This window comes from Heloderma suspectum, chromosome 15 (assembly GCF_057233095.1).
Source record: "Heloderma suspectum isolate Gila_16-S chromosome 15, 16-S_ref, whole genome shotgun sequence".
NCBI classification, from domain to species: domain Eukaryota; kingdom Metazoa; phylum Chordata; class Lepidosauria; order Squamata; family Helodermatidae; genus Heloderma; species Heloderma suspectum.
This window is the reverse complement of record NC_139472.1, coordinates 499,860-518,723: the sequence shown is the minus strand read 5'-3', so window position 1 is coordinate 518,723 and position 18,864 is coordinate 499,860. Positions and strand designations below refer to the sequence as shown.

The following is an 18,864-nucleotide window of genomic DNA, read 5'->3' as shown; positions in this document are numbered from 1 at the left end:
CAACGTCGGGTGGGTGGTTGAGGTTTCTAAAAGCCTCAGTCCTTTTGACAGAAGCTGGAACCTCTGAAAACCGGGAGCAGCAGGAACGGCTTGAGGCCGTGCTAGGGCTGGGGAGGGACGGGTAATTTTCATGCTGCTTCTCCGTCTTTAAGGGGCCATCAGCTGGGATGTCTGACTGACGTGTTCAGATGCACACACACCAGCTGGCTTCCTGGCCAGATGGGGGTGCGCTGCAGCCTCCCTCTGTCAGGGTGGACACTGAGCCCATAGAATCCCAGAGTAGTTCTGATTCTGAGGAAGAGCAGTCGCTCCTGGGAGAGGAGTGCGCTCCTCTTTCCCAGGACCAACAGCTGACGGAGATTCCTCCCACCAGCATTCCTAGTTTAGTTAGCAGTCCAGGGAGCGACCAAGCACAGATAGCAGACTTGGTGGATGCGCGACGCAGACGCAGAGAGCGGCGCCAGATGGAGGGCGCGGAAAGGAGGCGTAGTGCCCGGTTGGCGCGCAAACAACAGCTGCGCCCCGAGGATCCAAGGGAAAAGGGGAGGGACTCTCCCTAGTCCTTAAGTTCAGGGGTCTGCCAGTAATTCCCTTTCAAACGGGGACCAACTGTTCCAACTTAGGGCATAGGTACTGTGCTGCTCAGATCTAGTTGCAATCGGTATAGTTGTTAAGTTGTAAAAGAAGAATAAAGCTTGGAAAGGAATCCCTTTGTCTGTGTCTGGACTTGGCTACTGGATTAGACTGAGAGAGGCCTCCAAGGAGCTCTTGACACCCTCTCAGTTCAGGCACCAGTCCGGCAAGTGGGATGCCGCCGCCGCCCAGATGGGCTGCTTCAGACTGGGGTGTCGGGCCGAGCCAGCACCGGGACCTGCTGCTTGGGGCACCATCTCTGGGGCCTATATGCACAGCGGTGGCAGGCGCTGCTGTGAACAAGGGAGCAGAGAGTGGGGGGTCCTGTATCTCTTCCCCGCTTTGCCAAGAGCAAAAGGGGCCCACCAGGAGTGGCCTTACGCTCGGGGGACCCTTTGTCCGCCTAGCCAGGGGTCGTCTCCCCGGCGGGGGTCTTCCGCCTCGTCTGCTGCCTGGTCCCATGGTCTCTTTTGCCTGGGATGGCCTCCTCGGGAGGTCGGGATGCTCCAGGGTCTCGGGCAGGGAGGGTGAGCCTGGGCCCGTCCGTGTGCTGCACAGGGGTTCCACTACTGAGTGGCCTCCTCCTCCTCCTCGGGCAATTCCCCTCCTTCTGCACACTGACAGCTGGCTTCTGCCAGCTGAGGCTGGCTGTGGGCCGTGCCTTCCCTCCCTCCCTCCCTCCCTCCCTCCCTCCCTCTGAATGCACGTGTCTCTGGCAGGGAGGAGAGGGGGGCCCCAAGGCCTGGGGAGGGGAGGGAGGCAGAGTGGTAATGCACTGGCAGGGCGCACGCCCCCTTCTCCGGTTCTTTGGGAGAAGGACTCTGGCAGGGTCAGCGCTCGCCTCTTGCCGCTCGCGAGGCGCCGGCTGGGCCTGTGGCTGGGCACTAGGGCCAGCGGCAGCAGACGCTGGAGAGGGCCCCCTGCGGCTGCTACAGCAGCAGCGGCAGCAGGCCCCCGCTTCCTTCAGCGGTGACGGAGACTTTTCACAGTCTGGGGCTCCGAGCAGACCATGGGCCCAGCCCTTGCGCCCGGCCTCTTCCCCGCTGGTCCAAGCTGGTCTGCTTTGTGCATCTTTTGTGTCCTTCCCAGCGGGGAGGGGTGCCAGGGAGGCCATGTCTAGCCAGGCCCGTGAGGAGGAGCCCTGGGGGTGGCCCCCTCCCACAGAGGAACAGCCGGGGGGCTCTGTGTCAGGGAGTGAGTGGAGCGGGCAAGGAGCCCCAGCTGGCATGCCCCGGGCGGGGGGCGATGTCCGGGGCTGGCAGGGGATGGGGCACGGGGTGCGGCTGGTGTAGCAGTGGGGCGCTTCCTGTCTTGCGGAGTGTGGGGGATGGGGACAGGGCCCCTGATCCCACGGCGCCCCTTTTGCCCAATGGGGTTCTAGGCCTGGGGCTGCTCTGAGCCTCTTGGCCAGGAAGCCCCTCAGCCGTCCTGATTCTTCTTTCTGCTTGTCTGTCAGTCAGCCGAGATTTCCTTCTGGGACAGCGCAGAAGGCGGTGGGGGCGGCCTGTGCTCTGGGCAGGGCCTTCTCTTGCCCTGCAAATTAGACAGGGGAGGCTGCTGACGCTCCAGCTGTGCTTGGTGTGCAGGATCTGGCAGGGGGAGCAAAGTTTTGTTCCAGGCTGACGTCTTCTCCCCCCCTTCTCGGCTTGAGGGGAGACGTGCCGCCCGGGTGACCTCTGGTCTCTGCCGCACTGCGCTGCACAGCTGGAGGAGAGTGCACCGGAAGGGGCCCGGCCTCGGGACCAGCACAGATGTGGGTATCCTCCACGCTCGCCCCCTCAGCCACAGCAGCGCTCTGCTTCCCGAGGGGGCTCAGCACATGGGGCATTCTGCGCTGCTGGCCAGCAGTATTTTCGCAGCGCCGTGTGCCGAGACCCTTTCCAGCCAGCCCAGCTCCACTCGGTTGTCAAGGGTTTGCAGGGGGGAGGCACGGGAAGGGTTGGCTTGTCACCACCACTCAGCATTGGCATGGCCTAGTGCCGGCAGGGGCTCCCAATTCCTTGCCCTGGAACACTGGGCGTAATTGGCAGGAAGAGAGTGTCTCTGAGCCCACGCAGAATGCCACCTCTCCACAGAGTCTTTCTGTTCATCGGCATGTTGGGCTTCTAGGCTAGAGAGGTGGGGGCACTGGTCGGGCATGAGCTCCTGCCCCACTTTCTCCTTGGGGGTGGCACCCCAGCATGGAGAAAGTTTCCTGGATTCCACCCATGGTGTTAAAGACCCACAGCCCGTAGTAATGCTGACCAGCTCCAGCCCTGCCATCCTCCTCACCATCTTGCATGCCCTCTCCTGACTGCCAGCAGCGTTCTTTCTGCCCCTCCTGCTCCTTTGTCCCTGTGTGTGACCCTTTTTCTCTTTGGCTCAGGCCTCCATGGATCCTTTTCTCCAATTCCTTCTTGCCTCTGTCTCCCTTAGCTCCCTGGCCTTCCTTGCCTGTCTTACCCAGCCAAAGAGACTTCCCCACCCGCTCTGGGAGCCTGCCAGTTTGTCAAGGTTCTTGTGCTTTGGCACCTTCACTCTGAGCAGTTAAAATGTTTGTGAATATTCCATGACATCAGAGCTGCACAACCAGGGGCTGCAGGCTGAGGCAGGTGATAGGTGACTGGCAGTCTGCAGCTGTGTGTGTGTGTGTGTGTGTGTGTGAACACGCGTGCACATGTATGCATGCAAGACGGAGTAATTATTCGAAAGCTCTGAGGGCGTCTCTTTGGGCAGTGCTGGGGAAAGGCAGGGCCCCGTTTTCCTCCCCGAGAGCGAACCATGCGCAAGCCTGGCCAGCCTAGCGCCCCTCGTGCGTTTGACTTCTGCCCACTGGGGCACCAGCCTTGCGGTGACTTTTGATGTGGAAGCTGGAGCGTCACAGGGTTAGGTGCCTGGCAAAGGGAGGTGGAGCTGCGGAGGAAGAGCCCGACCCTACAATGCTGCCGCCGCCCAGATGGGCTGCTTCGGGGTGGGGTGTGGGGCCGAGCCAGCACCGGGACCTGCTACTCGGGGCACTGTCTCTGGGGCCTATACGCACAGTGGTGGCAGGTGCTGCTGTGAACAAGGGAGCTGCGAGTGCGGGGTCCTGTATCTCTTCCCTGCTTTGCCGAGAGCAAAAGGAGCCATTCAGAGCAGCCTCCTTGCGGGGTGGGTTTCCCTCAGGAAAGGCTTGTGCAGGAAAATGCCGGAGGCTTCTGGTGCCTTGTGAACCCCTGGCAGCCAGCGCTAGGCAGGGTTAGTGGCAAAGAGGGTTTGGTGGAGCCCCCCACACCCAGCAGCTCTCCCTGGCCTGCGCCCTGCTGGGACCCTCTCCCTTCGCAACGTCCCCCCCATTCCTGCTCCTCGTTTCTGAGTCCCTGGGCTCCCCCCGCCTCATCCTTGCCAGTCTGGGCTGGACTTCCAGCTCCCTGCCCGAGGGGCAACTGAGGCGCTTCTGTGTTGCATGCCCTGTTCAGCACACCCTGTTCAGCACACCCTCAGTGCTCAATAAATTATTTGAAGGGGGGAGTGGGGAGTAGGGCAGCCTTCTGGGCGGGGCTCTGCTCGCTTGCGTCTTTCTGAACAGCACTTAGCACAAAATGTTTTCCCAACAAGCGGGGTATGCGCACTCTCCGGGCTAAGGGAGGGGGCACATGAGTCTCGGGAGTGGGACCTGGCGTTGAGAACGAGGCTGTGAGTGGCGGTGGTGGCAGTGGCGCGTTTTGGGCCCTCTTTCCTTGCTGTAAAGGGTCTTGATCCTCTCCTCCCCCCGCAAGCTGGAGCAGGCCCTGCGCCTGGAGACGGGGGAGCGGGAGCGGGAGTCGCTGGAGAACAAGAGCCTGGCCCAGCAGAACATCGAGCTGCGCCGGCGGCTGGACGAGGAGCAAGCGGCCTACAAGCGCAAGCTCCAGGCCTACCAGGAGGGGCAGCAGCGGCAGGCCCAGCTGGTGCAGAAGCTGCAAGCCAAGGTGAGCCCCCCACCCCGGTGAATGGGCTGAGACGTGGCACACGAGCAGGGAGTGGGGAGGCCAGATCCATCCTTTGCTTGTGTTACAGCAGGTGAGGAGGATGGAGAGGTGGTTGTGCCAAAGGTTTGTGGGCTAGTCGTAGCTCCTGTGGGCCACTGACGTGTTTGCTGGGATGCCTTTCTAGCCCTTGTAAATGCATTTGCCAGGTGCTTTGCCATCTCTGCCCTTGCAACAGCCTGTTGCTGTTTGTTCCCACTTTACACATGGGCGGGCTGCAGGGCCTTGCCCTGAGTCCGTGTGGCAGAGTTGTGACCTAGGTTTCCTTAAGACCCACGTCCGTCTTTCCCGGGCTGGTCTGAAGACACTGCCTGTGCTGCGCAGGGGCGCCAGTTCTGTCGACCCTCTTTTTGACTGTTGTGGTTCCAGATGGAGGGACCTGGGAAATGCAGTGGCTTGGAATCTCCAGCCATAATTCCCAGGGTCCCTTTTGGAGGAGATGGAGAGACCCCTGACCCATAAACCAGCTTGAAACCTGGTTCTTGTGCTGATGTAACCCCCCAGCGAATGCCGGCAGATCTGGGGGAGGCAAAGGCAGGCCCCATCCATACTCCCACGTGATTTGCCTCGGAATGGGCTTTGGGGAGGGGGCACCCAAGGGTCACAGCAGGGAGGCCCTGGAGCCTGCGGCCCTCTCTGCCCCCCAGGCCCCGACCCCCGAGGTGCAGAGTCGTGGAACCATTTCATTTCATTGATCGTGTTTCTATACTGCCACGCAGCCGAGGCCTGCCGCCGTGTGTCAGCTTCGGCTCCGCTGTGTGCTGCCTGTCTTGCAGGTTCTCCAGTACAGGAAGAAGTGTGGGGAGCAGGAGCAGCAGCTGCTGGAGAGGTCGGCAGAGCTGGAACAGCAGCGGCTAGTGGTGAGCCCTCTCCGGGGGGGGGGGGCGTGTCTGGGCTGGGCCTGCCACCTTCTCCAGGGCCGACGAGCGTTTCTGAGGAGGTCCCGAGGGGGAGGCGGCGGCCCCCGTCCTTCTCCTGGGTGGCCTCCTTCCCTGGCTTCCCAGCATCTCCTGTTACTGCAGGTACTGGTGCATTCTCTCCCATGGGGCCTTATAACTTCTCAAGGGCTGCAGGGTGTTTCCCCTTTCCTGGAACTCCTACACCCTGGGATGGGTGTGATGACCTCAAAGGACTAAGAAATAGGGAATATCTTAATTCATTTGTTTTATTTATTTAAACGAACAGAACATAATAGAATTGGGGGTGCATTTTCACTGCAAATGTAGACCAGTTTTAAACCAGTTTAAGTGTCGTGGTGTCCTCCTGGGAGTTGTAGTTTAGGGGGGCTGCTGGCTGAGAATTCTCTGCCGGAGGCCCACTACATTTTCCAGGGTCCCCTGCGCAGAGGGAACGGCGTCTTAGGTCTGTGGTATTGAGAAGCCCTCATGCCTCCCAAAGGGAGATGGGGAAAATCTTTAGGAGCCGAGGGGGTCAGCATTGCACTTGTTGGAGCCCCCGGGCTTCCGGCATCCATTTCAGAGTCACCCCACATGTGGAAAGAGGGCTGATTGGGGGTGTTCAATGCAAGAGGGAGAGGCGCTCTACATGTGCTCGGAATCCCTCTGTGTGTTTGAGGACTGGGAGTTGGTACTGAATTTCGAGGGGAAGGGACAACTAGAGCACCCAGGCTCGAATTCATCACGGGCCGGGCGAACTCTGCTCCATAACCTGATGTTGCGTGTTCTAATGCTGCATCCAGGGCTGACCTTTGGTGAGCCCCAGCGTGCGTGTTAAGCCCCGGCTGCTGCTCCTCTCCACCCCTCCCCTCCCCTAGAGCTGCCTGGACGTCGCAGAGTCGCGCTTGCGCCACGATGAGGAGCACAGCAATGACCTGGAAAACACCCTGATCCGCCTGGAGGAAGAGCAGCAAAGGCCAGTCGAGGGAGGGCATGGGAGGGGTGCCCGGAGGCCCGCAGGGCTGAGAAATGAAAGACGCGTGGCATAAACTAGCAACGCAGAAATGATAGAAGAATAACCTACGGAGGGACAAGGCAGGACAGTCAGGATGTCTTCACACTTCATAACAGCAATTAGTACAAGAATAATGCGCTAAAGTGATGATGATAAGAATCAAAGAGCTGCCAATAAGAACTAAATAATAAACTAAACAATTAACTAAATTACATAAATTAAATTGGTAGGTTTAATAAATAGATTTAATGAATAATTTTTAATTCGTTAAATTAAATTTTAAATAAATAAATAAGAACTGATTAATGAACTAAGACGATGATGATAACCATCAAAGAACTCCTAATGCAGGATGTGCCTTTCCAGGCCCTGAACGGCACGTCCTCCTGAAACTTGCACCTGTCTAAACCTGTTGGGGGTGGCAACGTTCCTAGCTGTGTGTGAGTTTAACTGAAAGATTTAAGGGAGGGGGCCTCGTAGCCATATTCCTGTGCTGCCCAGAGAGTTCCGGCTGTTAGGCAGCACAGACTGCGCGGGATACAACAGCTGCCTGGCGGGAGCTGAGCAGGCGCAGCGGCGCTCCCTGTGAGCCAGGCCTCTCCTTCCCTCTTTCCTGGAGCCGCAGGAGGAGCCTGTTCCCATCTTGCCCTCCTCTCTCCCGCAAGGGGGCTGCCGTAGCTCTCTCCACGGCAACAGCTTGAATCAGCAAAGAAGCAAGAATTGCCTCACAACACTCTGCGAGGGGCTCAAGGGTCCCCCTCTTAGTGGGGCGCTGACGCAACCCTGGATGGTCCCTGGCTCCTGCATCCAAGCCTGCTGATCAAGCCCTGCCTTGGCGTGAGCTGTCACCATGGCCTGGCCGCCTTTGCCTGTGTATCTCTTAGTTTGATTTATACCCCACCTTTCCACCAAACAAGTGGTGCTCAAACAAGAGGAAAACAAACATCGCTAAAGGAAGCCTTTGGCCTAAGAAACTCACAGAACATGCGCCTCAGCATCAGAACTCAATTCTCTGCAGTAAAGGGTAACGCAAGGTGGGGGAGGCTTCTGCCGTGGTGGTGGATACAAGATGGGTCCTCCGCGTTTTCCTGCCTGCATCCAAGCAGACTCTAAATGTATGGCTTGTGATCTATGGAGGGCATACAAGTCCAAGGTTGATTTGTCATTGCCCCTTTCTTTGGCAGGTACTCCTTTTGGAGAGTCTTTGGTGCTGTTATAATTTATCAATTTATAATTTATTAATAATTAATTAGTCTAATTTGATTTCTACCAAGAAAAATGGCATAAATGTAATCAAGATGCAGCTCCTTCCTCCTTTCCCTGGCTAAGGCAAGCCCTTTACTGGTTCCTTGTGTCCCTTTAAATGCAGAAATTATAGGAACTTCGCAGACAATGTCCGCTCAGTATGGAGGGGGGTTCAAATGTTTCGGTGAGCTAGAGGCGTTTTCTCCACACATAGTTGGGTGATTTTAAGGCGTGCAAGGAGGCTGTTGTCTACACTCACAGGGGTTTGATACGTGCAGCTCTTCTTCCGCAGTGCAGGTGTAAGGCAAAACGTGGTTTATGTTCTCTGAAGAACCTCCTCAGGCTACCAAATGGGCCTCCCTGAACCCCCCAAACGTAACCTGAGCTGCAGGGGGGAAAGGGGCTGGCCCTCGTTGATACACGTCGACCCCTTTCTCCATCCTCATCCAGACCAGACTTCTCCAAGCTGGTGCTCTCCAAATACGTTGGACTTCAATTCCCATTGCCCCAGCCAGGTCTGAAATGCGGGGAATTATAGTCCAAAACATCTGGAGGGCACCAGATTGGGGAAGGCTCCTGTAAACCAGGGGTAGGCAGAAGGTGTTTTGGACTTCAACTCCCAGAAGCCTCTGCCAGCCTAGGGGCCAATAGTCAGGACTGCTGGGAGCTGAAGTCCAAAAGGTCTGGCAATCTCCTCAGCCCTCCTTTCCCAGAACCATAGAATCATAGAATAGTAGGGTTGGAAGGGGCCTACAAGGCCATCGAGTCCAACCCCCTGCTCCATGCAGGAATCCAAGTCAGAGCATCCCTGACAGATGGCTGTCCAGCCTCGTCTTGAACGCCTCCAGTGTGGGAGAGCCCACCACCTCCCCAGGTAATTGGTTCCATTGTTGTATTGCTCTTACAGTCAGGAAGCTTTTCCTGATGTTCAGCCAGAATCTGGCTTCCTGTAACTTGAGCCCATGATTCCGTGTCCTGCACTCTGGGATGATCAAGAAGAGATGCTGGCCTTCTTCTCTGTGACAACCTTTCAAGTAGTTGAACACTGCTATCATATCTCCCCTCAGTCTTCTCTTCTCAAGGCTAAACATGCCCAGGTCTTTCAGTCTCTCTTCATAGGGCTTTGTTTCCAGTCCCCTGATCATCTTTGTTGCCCTCCTCTGAACCCTCTCCGGTTTGTCTGCATCCTTCTTAAAAGTGTGGTGCCCAGAACTGGACACAGTACTCCAGATGAGGCCTAACCAGTGCTGAGTAGAGGGGAACTAGTACTTCCCGGGATTTGGAAGCGATGCTTCTATGAATGCAGCCCAAAATAGCATTGGCCTTTTTTGCAGCCACATCACATTGTTGGCTCATATTCAGCTTGTGATCGACAACAATTCCAAGATCCTTCTCGCTTGTAGTGTGGTTGAGCCACGTATCCCCCATCTTGTACCTGTGCATTTGGTTTCTTTTTCCTTGTTGCAGAACTTGGCATTTATCCCTATTAAATGTCATTCTGTTGTTTTCTGCCCAGCGCTCCAGTCTATCCAGATCACTTTGAATTTTGTTTCTGTCTTCCAAAGTATTAGCTATCCCGCCCAATTTTGTGTCATCTGCAAATGTGATCAGCATTCCCTGCACCTCCTCCTCCAAGTCATTAATAAACATGTTGAAGAGCACTAGGCCCAGGACTGAGCCCTGCGGTACCCCACTCTTTGCCTCTCCCCAGTTTGAGAAGGTCCCATTGATAAGCACTCTTTGAGTCCGATTCTGTAGCCAACTGTGGATCCACCGGATCGTTGTTTCATCTAGCCCACTTTGAGCTAGTTTGCTCATCAGGATATCATGGGGCACTTTGTCGAAAGCTTTGCTGAAGTTGAGGTATATGATGTCTACAGCATTCCCACGGTCTACAAGGGAGGTGACTTGATCAAAAAATGAGATCAGATTTGTCTGGCAGGACTTGTTTTTGACAAATCCATGTTGGCTTCGAGTAATCACGACATTGTTGTCAAGGTGCTTCCAGATGGATTGCTTTATGATCTGCTCCAGAATTTTCCCAGGGATTGATGTCAGACTGACTGGTCTGTAGTTCCCAGGTTCCTCCTTTTTACCCTTTTTGAAGATAGGGACAACGTTAGCCCTCCTCCAGTCATCTGGCACTTCCCCCGTCCTCCATGATTTCTCAAAGAGAATAGACAGCGGTTCTGAGAGTTCTTCTGCCAGTTCCTTTATGACTCTAGGATGCAGTTCATCTGGCCCTGGAGATTTGAACTCATTCAAAGTAATGAGATGTTCCTTGACCATATGCCTATCGATCTCAAGCTGCAATCCTCCCCCTTCAGCCTGTACTTCGCCTTTGCCAGGGGGGTCATAGACCCTCTTTTGGGAGAAGACTGAGCCAAAGTAGGCATTGAGCACCTCTGCCTTTTCTTTGTCATCTGTTATCGTTTTGCCATCCTTATTTAATAGCTGAACCACCATTTCTTTCCTTTGCCTTTTACTATGCATGTAGCTGAAGAAAGCCTTTTTGTTGTTTTTAGCATCGCTTGCTAACCTCAGCTCATTCTCAGCTTTGAGAATTTCATTCTGGCTTCTTCTGTTGTCTTCCACCTTTTCTTCTTGTTGGAATTGTTTGTGATTGTGCCTTGAGAATTTCCTTTTTTAAAAGCTCCCACCCCTCTTGGACTCCTTTTCTCGTTAGCGTCGCTTGCCATGGGACCTTACTGATCATTGTTCTGAGTTTATTAAAATCAGCTTTCCTAAAATCCAGGATACGCGTTTGACTACACTCGGCTTTTGCTTCCCTTAGAACCAAGAACTCAAGAACAACATGGTCGCTTTCCCCCATAGTTCCTGTAACTGCTACTTTATCCACTAAGTCATCTCTGCTGCTTAGGATCAAGTCAAGGATAGCCGATCCTCTAGTTCCTTCCTCTACTTTCTGTAGGAGGAAGTTATCCGCCACACAAGTCAGGAATTTCCTGGAGGGGCCATGTTTTGCAGAATTTGTCTCCCAACAAATATCGGGGAAATTGAAGTCCCCCATTACTACTACATCATGCTTCCTTAAAACATTGGCTGTTTGCTTTTCAAAAGTTTCATCCTTGTCTTCTCCTTGATTGGGTGGCCGGTAGTAAACTCCGACCACCAGGTTCCTTTTATTCTTTGCTCCATTTATTTCAACCCAGATGCTCTTGATGGAGCTACCAAGCTGCTCCTCCTGTATTTCTGTGCAGAGATACGTATTTTTCACATACAGTGCAACCCCACCTCCCTTTCTGTTCCTCCTGTTCTTTTTGAAGAAGTTATATCCTTCCATTGCTGTATTCCAGTCACGAGAGTCATCCCACCAAGTCTCAGTTATACCTATCAGGTCATAATTTCCCTCTTGTATCAAGAGTTCAAGTTCGTTCTGTTTGTTTCCCATACTCTGGGCATTAGTATATAGACATGGAAGACCATGTGCTTCATAGTCTGGCTTTCTTCCTACATGTGTCTGAAGACTATTATTGGGCGCTATCAGAGCTGTTCTCTCTGTTGTAGTGCATGCGCCTACGTCCATTGTTACCCCCAACATTACATCTCCCTTCCCCGTAGGATTCAGTTTAAAGCCCTCCTGATGAAGTTCTTCATGCTGTGGCCAAACACATTCTTCCCATCCTTTGTGAGGTGCAACCCGTCCCTAGCCAACAGCCCATCTTCCAGGAAGTATAGCCCGTGGTCCCAGAATCCAAATCTCTCTCGTCGGCACCACCTTCGTAGCCAGTCATTCACCCGGAGTATTTTTCGTTCCCTTTCTATCCCTCTTCTAACTAGTGGAAGGATGGATGAGAAAACTATCTGGGCCCCAAAGTTCTTGAGTTTCCTTCCCAGAGCTTCAAAGTCTGACGTGATCTCTTCGTAGCTCCGCTTGGCGGTATCATTTGTTCCCACATAGATGAGAAGAAAGGGATACCTGTCAGTGGGCTTTATGAGTGCAGGCAACCTTTCAGTCACGTCTCTAATCTGTCCTCCCGGGAGACAACATACCTGGCGAGTCCACGGGTCTTCGCGACATACTTGGGTCTCGATCCCACACAGCAAGGAGTCTCCCACTACTCCCACTCTTCTTCTTGTTGTAGGCTTGGGTTTCATCGCCTCTGCTTGACCGACCTTCAGCCTCTTGCTCATTCTCATGCAGGTTCCCCTGTGATTCTTCCTCTGCAAGCTGTCCTCCAGTCTCATCCGCAAGTACCTGGAATCGGTTCCACAGCTCCACTGCCTCCACTGGTGCAGAGTGGCGTCTAGTTCTTCTTCTCCTAACTGTCACCCTTTTCCAAGGAGTATCCTCTACTCCATTTTTCTTCACTCAGCATTTCCCACTGCCTCATCTTGCTGTTGCTCTTCCAGCTTCTGGTCTGCCCTTTGCTGCTGTAGTTCCCCCATTCTGTCCAAATAAGAACTGTCTTGGTTCTTATCATTTCCCTGGTTCACCCCCACCCCACAGCTTGGGGGCTTTTTGTAATTTTACACCCCCATGGCCCAGTGCCCAAGCTACCCTCTCGCCTGTGGGCCAAACGCCAGTGCCGCCCGACTGACGCTGGCTGCCCTTGTCCTCAGGAGCGCCAGCCTCACGCAGGTCAACGCCATGCTGAGGGAGCAGCTGGACCAAGCAAACACTGCCAACCAGGCCCTCAGCGGGGACATCCGGAAGCTGACCACAGACTGGACAAAAGCCCGGGATGAGCTGGAGCAGCGAGAGGTGGAGTGGAGGCGAGAAGAGGAGGTCTGGGCATGACGAGATCTGCCGCTGGGCACAAGCGGTGGTTTTTGAGAGAAGGGGAAGGGGTGTGTGTGTGTGTGTGGGGGGGTGTTTGTTTCCGTTGCCTCTGATGAAATAAGTTGGGTAGGTTTTTGAAATAATGCAAGAGCTTGCCACACCTGTTTGACCAGAGGCGGCCGTGTGGCGAACATGCGCTCCTGAAGCCGCTGCCCCCTCTTTCTGGGCACCTTTTGCTCGCTGCAAGGCTGTCCGTCTGTGGCCAGCCTCACGTGGCTGTTGCCACGCTCAGACGGGGCAGACGGCAATAGGGGCTCTTCTCCCATTTCCGTCTCCAGTCATTCAACACCTACTTCAGCAGCGAGCACAGCAGGCTGCTCGCCCTGTGGAGGCAAGTGGTCGGCTTCCGGAGGCACCTCAGCGAAGCCAAGGCTGTGACGGAGAGGTCAGTGCTGGGCCGGGCCCCGGCCTCTGCCCCGGTCGACGCAAGCCAAAGGCACGGCCACGCCGAGGCCCCTCTGGCGCTGCACCTTGGCGCTGCTCGCCTCTTCCGGGGTGCGGAGGTGTGTGCCACGCTCCGCCAGCAGGGTCTCTGGGGAAAGCCTGGAGTCCGCAGATCAAGCGGATGTGCCTGAAGTGGTCTACATTTAGATTTACATGTAAATTCTTAAGCTGTGCATATCTGCTGGGTATTCATACATTGAAATTGCACAGCTCACGCTGCTGTGCATGCGAGGGCATGTTTTGTGGGGCTTCCTGCTAGCGATTGGAGGTGGAAGGCCATACGGGCCTGCCGTCCCCACACCCACGGGCCGCTTGAAACCATGCTGGCTCAGCCGTTGCCTGCCCGCAATCAGGCCTCTCTCTGCCGCCCCTCGAGGCTTGGACTTGCTGCATTCATTCATTTCTGTGTGAGGGATAGCTGAGGATTTGCTCAGTTTGCCCCCAGCACAGAGCGCTCTGCTTCTCTCGTCGCCTGGCATGGCAGAACGCCCATGGTGAGGAACGGTCGCGGACCCAGGCTCCCTGTCCCCCAGGATTCTTGGGCTCGGACAAGCCTCAGGCGGGTGTGACTTTTCTGCCTGCACGGTGGGGTGTGATGGGGGGCGGCTGGTTGGCTTTGCAGGCCTTGCGGGCTGCACATGAACAGGTTGCTGCACTGCCCCCGCCCCGGCAGGGACCTTTCTGAGCTGAACCAGGAGCTGTCCCGGTTGAGTCGCACCCTGCACGCCGCCTGCCTGAACCTGAGCAGCACCCTGCGCCTGTCGGAGAGCAGTGCCGGTGCGGCCCTGGAGAAGCAGGCGCTGCTGACTGCCCAGCTGGAGGAGCAGCTGAAGGACAAGGTCCGCGACATGATCCAGCTACAGGTCCGGTGCGACGCGGAGAAGGCGGAGCTGAGCAGCAGGTGCGGCGGAGCCCTGGCTCAGGACCGCGGCTGAGGCCTCGGGCAGCCGGGCTGCTGGGGGAGGCTGCTGGTGGCCAGGGCAGGAGTGCTGGACCTGGCCCCGCCACGGGCGGACTCCCTGGAAGGCTGCGGCTCCAGGCTCCTCTCCCTCTCGCTCCAGGATCATCGAGGCCACGTCCAGCCTGGAGCGTGTGAAGGGCCAGAGCGTCGAGAAAGGCAGAACCATTGAGCGGCTGACCCAGAAGCTGGAGAGCCTGGTGAGGCGGGGCATGGGTGCGGGCACCCCAGGAGAGCGCTAAGCGCGCCGGCTCACGCGGCATTTCTGGGGGGCTGCCGCCGCCCCTGAGCCCTCAGGCCAGGCCCCTGGGCCCAGCTGATCCCACGGCTCTGGTTCCAGGAAGCCTCCCGTGCCCAGGAGCAGGCGGAGGCGGCGGAGGCGGGGGCCTTGCGGATGGAGGCGGAGATGCTCCACCAGGCGCTGCGCAACCTCGCCCAGGTAGGCGGCAGCGGGCGGCAGGCGCCCTGTGTTGCTGGGCAGGAGCGGGCCCACCCGGGAGCAGAGTGGGGACTGGCAAATCTCTCCCGGGGTTCCACCGTGGGGTCTGCTCCTGCCGTGTCCTGCAGGCCGTCATCTCAGATGCGGACAGTGCCACCCACCTCCTGGCCACAGACCAGGCCACGGGCGCCTCGGACAGCGACGTCACGGGGGCGCTCAGCCTGCAGGGCCTGTCCTCCAGCCTCCGGACGCCCCCCCCCCGGCGCAGCTCCTCCCCCCGGCGCAGCCTCTCCCCGGCCTTCTCAGACACCGCGCTGGGGCTGGTTCATTCAGCCCTGCAGAAGCGGCAGCTGCAGCTGCAGGTGAGGGCAGGGGGCAGATGCCGCACCCAGAGGGAGATTCTGGGGAGCAAATGCTTTTGTCTGTGTCCAAATCGCGAGTGGGGTGGGTCGTGGGCAGTGCAGGGGTCTGGTAGCCCCAGTGGCAGGGGGAGCCTGTCTCTTGTCTTGGGCATCCCTCTGCCACATCTCCAGCCCAGCCGTGCAAGTTGGGAAGCAGGCAGATTCTGCCTCTGCAGCCTACAACGCCCACCCACCCCGTCTCCCTGGAAGGCAGTTGATCGTGCAGCCTGTCGCTTGGGCAAGTGCGCACAATGTCTCCCCTCTGGCTCCTTGGTTTCCGGCTGTTCTCGTCAAGGGGCTCTTCAGGAGGGGAAGCGTCGCTTCCGGTGTGGGAATCTGCGTTCCGCCCTCCCCTCTGGCTCTGCAGTGCCCCACCCCTTTTTCATGTACCTTCATAAGCATGCAGGCTAGAAACTTGCTTTTAAAAACGCAAGGCAGCTGAGACTCTCAGGAGGCCCTCTGTGCTTCCGCAGAAACGTGGCCTCCATGAGACCCTGTCTGCAGGAGCCTCAGACCTGCCGAGGGGTCCTGCTCTGTGTAACTCTGAGGCTCCCCTTCTTGGGCTGAACGTGCCAGTGTCTGCCTCTTCCGCCCTGTTTCCCTCAGTGCTAGGAGGGCAGGGGTGCTCTCTGTTTGTCTGCCTCTGAACATGGCATTGTTTGCTTGCTTCCTGCAACCAGGACCTCCGGGCAAAATACCAGGCCAGCCAGGACCTGGTGTCATCCCTGAAGAGGCAGCTGGCAGAGAGTGACGACGAGCGCCGCGCCCTGGAACGGGAGGTCCTGCAGCTGAAGGAGGACGTGGGCCGCCTGGCGCAGGCCAAGGAGGGTGCTGCGCAGGATGCTGGGCGGCTCCAGGCCTCCGTGGAGCTGCTGGGCGGGTGAGCTGGCAGCGGCAGCGGCAGGGTGGCTGCTCTGAAAGGCCCCCGAGGCACCTCCCGCGCTGTGTTGCACAGAGCCCTGCTGCGAAGCCCCATGACGCTCCTCCTGGGAGCAGGGCCGCCCCGCCTCTCCCTGTGGCCCCCCCCATGTTCTGGTTCCTTCCTCACAGCCTCCGGGGGTGGGTGGGGGTGCTGTATCCGTGCATCAGGTGCCGTCCCTCCCTTGCAGGGGCGCCGGAAGGCAACCTGCCTCAGTAGGAGGCATGTGTGTCTCTGGGTGAGTTGCAGGTCTGCACACTTCCTTCCACTTAGAGGGCCAGCTTAGAGCGGGGGATCTGGGGAGCAGGCACTCCTAGGGGCCCCCCAGAGAGGCGTGTGCCAGAGCATGGGGTACCCATTCCCTGACCACAGTGGCCAGCGTCACGGAGACCCCCAGGCTCTTCTTGGCAGCCATCCTCCATTGGGCTGTGGGTGGTCATCCTGGTGTGCTCTAGATGGTTTGGACTGCAACTCCCCAAAGCCCCAGCTAGCATGGCCAATGGTCGGGAATTGTGGGAGTTGTAGTCCCAAACATCAGAGGGCTTCTCAGTGGAAGCCACTCTTCTCCCCAAGAGCGGCCATGAGGCCATGGCTACAGAGGGGCTGGCTGCCTTGAGGCCAGGCGTGGTCATGGAGCTCCCTGCCTGGCTTCAGGCTGGTCACCCTCTCAACTTTGCCTGCCTTTCAGGGCTGTTGTTAGGACACAATGGGAAAACCTCTCATATGCCTCCTGGAGCTCCCTATAGGAAAGGAAGATGGGCAACTCCAACATAGTGCTGGGCGGCGGCGGCGGTGGTGTTACCAGGCAGCTGTTCTGTGGGCCCAAGTCTACCTTGCCTTTCTGAGGACCGGGGCATCAAGAATGGCCTTCGCGGAAGGCGGCAGGCATCAACCCTTGGGCTGGTTTTGGCCCCCAGGAGGAACTGCCTGCTCCCCCCGCTGCCCCCCCCAGCTGGTGGCTCAAGTTGCCCTTTCCAGGGAATGCCATGGCGGAACAGGCACTGCCCCTGGCCCCCCTGTGTCCTCCACATGGCCACAGCCCCCTTCCTCTTCCTCCCACTCTTCCTCCCCCTCTTCCTCCCCCTCTTCCTCCCCCTCTTCCTCCCCTGCATCAGTGAGAGGGCTGCCCTGGAGAAGACCCTGCAAGCCACGCAGCAGAAGCTGGAAGAACTGCGCCAGGAGCACGAGAAGCTGCAGCTGGCCCAGAGCCACCTCCAGCGCCAGCAGGACAGCCTCGAGGAGGAGCGGGAGGACGCCGTGAAGGGCCAGGAGCGTGCGCGGATGGAAGCGGAGCGGGGGTAGGGCGGGCTGGTTCGGGAGGCTCTGGGAGCAAGGGGGCAGGGAGGGACCCTCTTGTTGGGAGGGGCTGCAGCTTATATGTGGTCTCCGATGCCGCTCCTGGTGGATGGATGCCTGGTCACAGAGCCAGTAAAGCGCCCTGGCGTGCAGCTGCAGGTGCACAGGCATGCTGGAATGGGGAGACGGCAGCGCTCCCCTTTCAGACGTCCGGGAGCCGGCCCGCGAGCACACGCTGTTGAGCTCCAAGCTCTGCTGGAGGGAGTCTGTGCGGAAGGGGAGCCCCGCTTGGGAACATCAGGACATCAGGAAGAGCGCTGCGACGCCCTAGGCAAGCTCTCTTCCGCCTGAGGAAGGATGCCGTGCCCTTGCACGCGGAAGGCGCCTTGTCACCATGCAGGTCCTAGGCATTTGTCCTAATGAGCCAAGGGGGTGCTGGGTGCCGGACTTGGCCCCTTCGGATCTCCTTGGGCGATTCTGAGGCGGCCCCGTGACATGGCAACCCCCCCTCCCCCCTTCCCCCCTCCCCCCTTCCCCCCTCCCCCCTTCCCCCCTCCCCCCTTCCCCCCTCCCCCCTTCCGCCTCTCAGGCAGAAGCAGCTGGAGCAGCTGGAAGCGAAGAAGTCCGGCCTCAAGAAGGAGCTGGTGCTGGTGCGGGAGGCCTTGAGCAAAGCTGTCTTGGAGAAGGAGGTGTTGGAGAACCAGCAGGCTGAGCTGGCCAAAGCCCTCGCCAAGGCAAGGAGGCACCTGCCGGAGCCACGCCACTCCGGGTTCCCCCGGGGCAAGAACGAGCAGCCGGGGCCCCCCCTGATGCTTTGCCCTGGCGCTCTCCTCATGCCTCACCATTGGCTGTGCTGGCGAGAGCGGAAACCCCTGCAGGGCCGCCAGCTGCCCAGCTCTGTGCCAGGGCCGCCAGGCAGGAGCTCTCGGGCGGGAGCACTTCGTGGCCGCCGCATGAGAGGTCTGCTGCGCTCAGGGGTCCTGCTTCTGCCCTTGCGCATAACAGCATGCAGGGGCCTTGCAGGCTCCGCTGGGCACAGCATGTGTTGCCAAGATCCCCCGCCGGTGGGTGGGCTGCCCAGGGCTGCCCCTTGCCCCCCCCCCCAGTTTAGAACGCTTGAGACAGGCGGCTGCTTTTCTTCCTGTCCCTTTGACACTCCTGGGACTGTCCTGCGGGATTTGAGCTTCGGAAAAGGAAGAAAGAAGAGACAGAATTCTCCAGTTGGAGCACCAGGGCTGCATCTCTCTATCTGCTCTGCTCTGCTCCCGAGATGGCTTAGAGCAAGAATTAGAGTGGGAAGGCAATTTACGAGCCACTTCGTAGACAGCAGCTCCAGTCCCCAGACCAGGCAGAAGTGTCTTCAGCTGCCCTTCTGAATACACTGCAGCTGTTTTGGTCGCACTGTTGCTCTTCTTTGAAGGAGACCCTCCCGTGTCTGGGGTTGGGCCCCTTGTGTGCTCCTCTCCTCTCACCCCTGCCCCGCTTTCCTGTCCAGGCGGAGGTGAGCCGGGGGGAGCTGGAACTGGCCCTGAGCCGGCTGAAGGCGGAGGAGGCCTCGCTGCATGACTCCCTCTCCAAGATGAGCGCCCTCAACGAGGGGCTGGCGCAGGATAAAACGGAGCTCAACAGGATCGTCATCCAGGTGAGGGCTGGGGACTCGGGCGGGCAGCCACTGAGAGGGATGTGTGCCGTGCGCTGCCCTCCTGGGCACAGGACTTGGCCTTCTGAGGATTCCTTCTCTGGAATTCGTCCTCAAGATGGTGCAAAAGGTGAAACCTCAGAAGGCCAGGGAGGCTTCCCAAGACTCGGGGTGTCCAGAGGCTTTGGA

At 57.9% G+C, this 18,864-nt stretch overlaps 1 protein-coding gene across 14 annotated transcripts in view; it reads left to right on the top strand.

Annotated features, from left to right (window-relative positions):
- CROCC (ciliary rootlet coiled-coil, rootletin) overlaps positions 1-18,864 on the top strand; it is a 44,563-nt gene that overhangs the window by 7,056 nt on the left and 18,643 nt on the right. For 13 of the 14 annotated variants that reach the window (XM_084821634.1, XM_084821633.1, XM_084821628.1 and 10 more), the window contains 13 exons: positions 4,371-4,562; positions 5,396-5,479; positions 6,394-6,491; positions 12,360-12,525; positions 12,858-12,964; positions 13,697-13,924; positions 14,085-14,181; positions 14,322-14,420; positions 14,549-14,782; positions 15,502-15,701; positions 16,856-17,038; positions 17,626-17,770; positions 18,532-18,678. In XM_084821634.1, coding sequence (XP_084677760.1) covers positions 4,371-4,562; positions 5,396-5,479; positions 6,394-6,491; positions 12,360-12,525; positions 12,858-12,964; positions 13,697-13,924; positions 14,085-14,181; positions 14,322-14,420; positions 14,549-14,782; positions 15,502-15,701; positions 16,856-17,038; positions 17,626-17,770; positions 18,532-18,678 — 1,980 coding nt within the window. The remainder of the gene's footprint in view (positions 1-4,370; positions 4,563-5,395; positions 5,480-6,393; positions 6,492-12,359; positions 12,526-12,857; positions 12,965-13,696; positions 13,925-14,084; positions 14,182-14,321; positions 14,421-14,548; positions 14,783-15,501; positions 15,702-16,855; positions 17,039-17,625; positions 17,771-18,531; positions 18,679-18,864) is intronic. The other variant, XM_084821631.1, reaches the window with a different exon arrangement.